Source organism: Coregonus lavaretus, assembly GCF_964263955.1.
Source record: "Coregonus lavaretus genome assembly, chromosome: 10".
NCBI classification, from domain to species: Eukaryota; Metazoa; Chordata; class Actinopteri; order Salmoniformes; family Salmonidae; genus Coregonus; species Coregonus lavaretus.
The window spans coordinates 5,503,763-5,508,896 of record NC_139997.1 but is presented as its reverse complement, the minus strand read 5'-3'; the positions used below and the strand labels follow the sequence as shown (position 1 = coordinate 5,508,896).

The 5,134-nt window shown below is 42.2% G+C and overlaps 1 protein-coding gene across 1 annotated transcript; it reads left to right on the top strand.

Moving 5' to 3' along the window:
* Window positions 1-533: 533 nt before the first annotated feature.
* LOC311135676 (uncharacterized protein) lies at window positions 534-5,134 on the top strand (the record flags this gene model as incomplete). The annotated part of the gene is made up of 5 exons (XM_084169699.1): window positions 534-692; window positions 2,140-2,297; window positions 3,030-3,110; window positions 3,338-3,474; window positions 4,997-5,134. Exons 1-5 carry the CDS (start codon window positions 562-564, stop codon window positions 5,132-5,134), a joined length of 645 nt encoding a protein of 214 aa, XP_084025825.1. The 5' UTR covers window positions 534-561.

Genomic DNA, 5,134 nt, shown 5'->3' with positions numbered 1-5,134 from the left:
CTCAGCTCTCTCTCTCTCTCTCTCTCTCTCTCTCTCTCTCTCTCTCTCAGCTCTCTCTCTCTCTCTCTCTCTCTCTCTCTCTCTCTCCTCTCTCCTCTCTCTCTCTCTCTCTCTCTCTCTCTCTCTCTCTCTCTCTCTCTCTCTCTCTCTCTCTCTCGCTCTCTCTCTCAGCTCTCTCTCTCTATGTCTCTCTCTCTCTGGTCATTCTCTACCACCCCATCACTTGCAGGATAAAAAAAAAACAATGTAAAATTATTCCAAGGACAACCTGGTCTACGAGGAGATAAAGCTTAGGTTTCCAGGCCACTACAAACAATAGCTACACTCTTCCTGCTCCAGTGTGAGCCGCCTCCATTGGATACCCAGACCATTACCAGAGCATCATTATCAGTTGTACCAGCACAACTGAAGAACACCTAATTCTTCCTCCATTACTGAACAGAGTCAGATTCAGATTAATTTATTGCCACAAAAAACCGCAGGTTGGTGGTATTTTCTCTGATAGTTGAGATTAGATCCGATAGTTGCATAAGGGGCCAGACTGACCACCGTCTTTCCAAAATGTATCTTGCGCATTTTGCTATGGTGCTGGTGCTCCTTGGCTGTTCGCTGGGAAAGTCGTTTGTCCTCCAGCCCCAGGAGAAGGAACCTGCTGCCGCTACACCTGGCTATGCCGTCCTCCGCCCTGACAGGTTAGTAGTAGCACCACATTAGCGCCTTCTCACTGGAGCAACTCATCACTGGATAGTCAGAAGGCCATAGACGACACTTCAATTCTGAAAATAAAATTCAAAAATAGAGATGCAGCTACATTTTTTCAATATAAAATGGCGTTTTGCTAACCCAATCTGTCCGTCTAACCAACACAGAAACGTAGCATGTTCTCATTTGTGCCAATCTCGGACATAAACTATTTTCTAAATTCCATGCCCAGTTCTACGGGTCATCAATACTTTAAATAGCCAACATATATCCAGTGTTAGGCTAAATCTTGATGACTTATACAGCTGTGCCAGGTTATATCATGACTTGCAAAGTCACTGTTGACGGATGCTTGCTGAGGCCTCTTGAAATGATCCCGGGGTTGTTTGAGAGGTTTACTTGGCTGAGTCTAGATTTAAAAACGGCTGACCTAACAGTTCCAAGAGTCATGAAGTGTAACATTGTGTTCTCCCCAGACACGAACCACACTATCAATCTCTCCTACATGGCAACATTCAGCGCATAGAGACAGAGCAGCGCTGTCAGCAACACTATCTTTAGACATAGAGACGATCTCAAATAGAGATTGTGAGAACAAACGCCCTGGAAAAAGTATGGCCTCCGGTTATAGATTTGACAATGCATGTTTTGGTAACACAGCCAACTTGGTCTGAGTGAACGAGCAGTTTTGATACTTTAGAATTTAAAGGTTGAACTTGTTGGATTTGTAAAATAATCTTCAGATGAAATCTATTCCATTCATTTACCAACACTGCCCCCCAATTTAACACCATGCCATTAATACATTCATTGGAGTCCAGCTAAATCTTTCACCTGCAAAATGGTGCTGTTGATTCTTTTAGAGAATGCCAGATCTCACAAAATGGATGCAAGAGATTCAAAAGAGCAGGCTGTCTATGGTTGCGCAATCTGAAGTGTAGCCAGGACTGTGAATGCCTGAGAGAGAAGGCAGGTGGCTACACTCCATTACAAACATCACAATCTCCCTCTCTCTGTTGCGGTCAAAGGTAATAGGAGCCTCATGGGACAAATTCGGCCCTTTTGCAATTTGATTTTGCTTACGAAAGATGTCTTAGTATATATATATATATATATATATATATATATATATATATATATATATATATTTATTTTTAAGTCACCAGGAATTGTGTTTAAAAAAAAGTCACCAGGAATTGTGTTTAAAAAAAAAAGTCTGCAAGAATTGTGTTAAAAATGTCACCAGGAATTGTGTTCTCAAGTATTTCCATGACCATATACTGAGACTGAAAATAAATACTGAAATAAAAAGACAACTGGAATACTGAAAATATTTTATTGTTAGAAAATAAGCAAATTAAGTTCAAATGACCGATTCACAAATAAACTAATTTCATTTGCAATAAACTAATTTGTCTGTTTCTGTTCCGTGTGCAGGTGCCACGGAGAGTCGTTGAATGACATCAGAAAGGCCCTTCTTGGAGCCCTCAACCTGCAACAGGAGCCCCAGGTGGAGGCTGACAGACTGACTGCCATCAGAGAGCAATGGAAGACCGCATTCTCTGCCATCTCTCACAACACCCAGGACAAAGCAGGTAGACACTTTTTTTTTTGGGGGGGGAATAGAACTTCAGGAACCCACTTTATTTGGATAGTCCTATACAGTAGACCAGATGGTCATAATAGCACATGCATTCTACACACACGTACATTGTAAAAATTGTTGTATGGTACATTTTGTGTTGTGGATATTTTAGTGGTGTGACAGTGTTATATGATGTACTGTTTTATGTGTAATGTAAGTGTCTTCATGTGTTTGGACCCCAGGAAGAGTAGCTGCTGCCTTGGCAGGAACTAATGGAGATCCATAATAAATACAAATACTATCAGATGGTCATACTATCAACAAACTATATGTTGATAAGCAACTGCTTGCTAAGGTTACGGTTAGGGATGGCTAGGTTTAGAATAAGGGTAAGGGTTAAAGTTAGGGTTAGGATAAGGGTCAGGGCTAGGGTTAGTGGATAGTTAGTTGAAATGTTGTTGACAGTTATTGAACATCTATTGACTATCTACAAACCATCTACATGGGACTATCCAAATAATGTGTTACCAACTTCAGTACTACAGAGGTGAGTAGCTACTAAAGCGGAGAGTAAAACCTGGTTCGCCTGACCAGACGTGCAAGTGTGCTAGCCAGTTCGTAATGGGCTTAAGAGGGCTGTATGATCATTACAGTATTTCTTCTAATATTCTGATGCAGGGCATCGCCACAATGTTTCTTGCGGTTTTATTGATTAATATATTTTCTTTCCCTTTCTCCATAGTGACTGTACCCCGGGGTCCTGCAGCTGACAAGAGTAGTGGTCTGAAATGCTATCGGCTGGCCTCACAGATCTTCCTGAAAGGTGACCAGCTCTGTTCACACTCGAATTAAATAAGACACCGTTAATCTATGAAATATCAATAGTATTTGTGTGTGTGTGTGTGTGTGTGTGTGTGTGTGTGTGTGTGTGTGTGTGTGTGTGTGTGTGTGTGTGTGTGTGTGTGTGTGTGTGTGTGTGCGTGTACATGTCTGTGGTCATCACCATAGCATTTGAGCCTTCTGTGCTGTCTGTCTTCATTTCTCAATTAGATCTTGGCTGGGAGAACTGGGTAATCTACCCTGAGAGTTTCAACTACGTCCAGTGCTCACCCTGCAACTCCCAACTGGACCTGAGCCCCTCGCGCTGCCCGTCACACACTCCCACTGCACAGGACACCCCCTCACAGGTAAAACAACCCTGCATGTTTCTTAAAAAGAAAGGCATTTTACTGGTGTGTTGTAGGACATTGTGTGGATTATGATAATGATCAACGTATCAACACTATGTGAATAAGCTTACTATAATTGGTTTTTGGCTTGTCCAATTGGATTGGATAATTGGATTCTGAGTTGGTCATCTTTCCGCTGCCCCGAGATCCATGTGAAGCTGGCCGGCGGGATATTACCAGTGTGAGACATAGACCTGGTGACCATTTCAGTAAGTCAGGCTCGAAGTTCAGTTTAGTTCCTGGGAAAACAGCAGACCAAATACAATAAAATCAAAAACACTCAAATACTTGAAGTCTTCAGCTTGCCCGGTACAATAGGAAAGTGCAGTCTGCCCACCCTGAACGCCAGTAAAGCTAAACGATGGCGCACATAAAGTTTTAAAGAGAATTTGTCTCATGTCTGGGAAAACAGCAGGGAAACAGAGCGTCCTGGAGACCCTAGGTTGTGCTGGTGGAGATATCAATGTTTTGTCTAGGTATCTGTGGAAATAAGCAGCTCTGTGAGTGAGAAGCACAGCCAGGTGCAAGGTCGATCATAAGGAACATCTAGCAGCCACCTGGGCTTTAGACTTATCACATTTCTCACAATGTTTAAATTTACTGTTCACTTTTTATATGCTTTTTATGTAAATGTATTTGGGTAAATCTTTCCATTCTAAAATCAACTGATATGGCAGCTTAATGACTTTTAAATAATGTTTCCATTAGGATAACAATGTGTCATCAGTAGGAGTGGTACCACCAGTGAGACACCAATTTTAGGTTATTGAGGATTTTCTTTAATGGAGGCCACGGATGCTCAAATCTCAGGTCATTAACCCTTTAAAAACCATTTACTAAAGGGATATGATTAATAATTTTGCTCACAATGTTATTTCCTTTCATTTAAATTGACTAACACCAAGTGACACTGGATTTAGACAGCAAATGATCAATGGGATCCTCAAATTTGTAACATACTAAAAGGGTGTGATTGCTACAAATGTTCTTTATTATAAATTGGGTGGTTCGAGCCCCGAATGCTGATTGGCTGACAGCCGTGGTATATCAGACCGTATATAACAGGCATGACAAAACATTTATTTTTACTGCTCTAATTACGTTGGTAACCAGTTTATAATAGCAACAAGGCACGTAGGGGGTTTGTGGTATATGGTCAATGTACCACGGCTAAGGGCTGTATCCAGGCACTCTGCGTTGCGTCGTGCTTAACAGCCCTTAGCCGTGGTATATTGGCCATATACCACACCCCCTCGGGCCTTATTTCTTAAATATAGACTCCTCCCCAGATAAATATATTGTATATGGTAGTGCTTGTCTGGGTAAAAAGAAGGCTACTAGAAGTCTTCCAAAAATAGTGAAAACAGCACTTCAACACCTAACGTTGTGTTCAACACCTAAGGTTGACTCCTCCCTCCCTCTCTCTTTCTAACCCTAACCCCAGATGTTGACTCCTCTCTCTTTTTAACCCTAACCCCAGATGCCGTGCTGCAAGGCCACTTCTACAGAGCGTGTGCCCTTCCTCTACATGGATGAGTTCAGCACCCTCACCATCTCCTCTGTGCAGCTCACCCGTACCTGCGGTCCAGGCAACCCCCAGCTGCCAGCTGAGGACTGA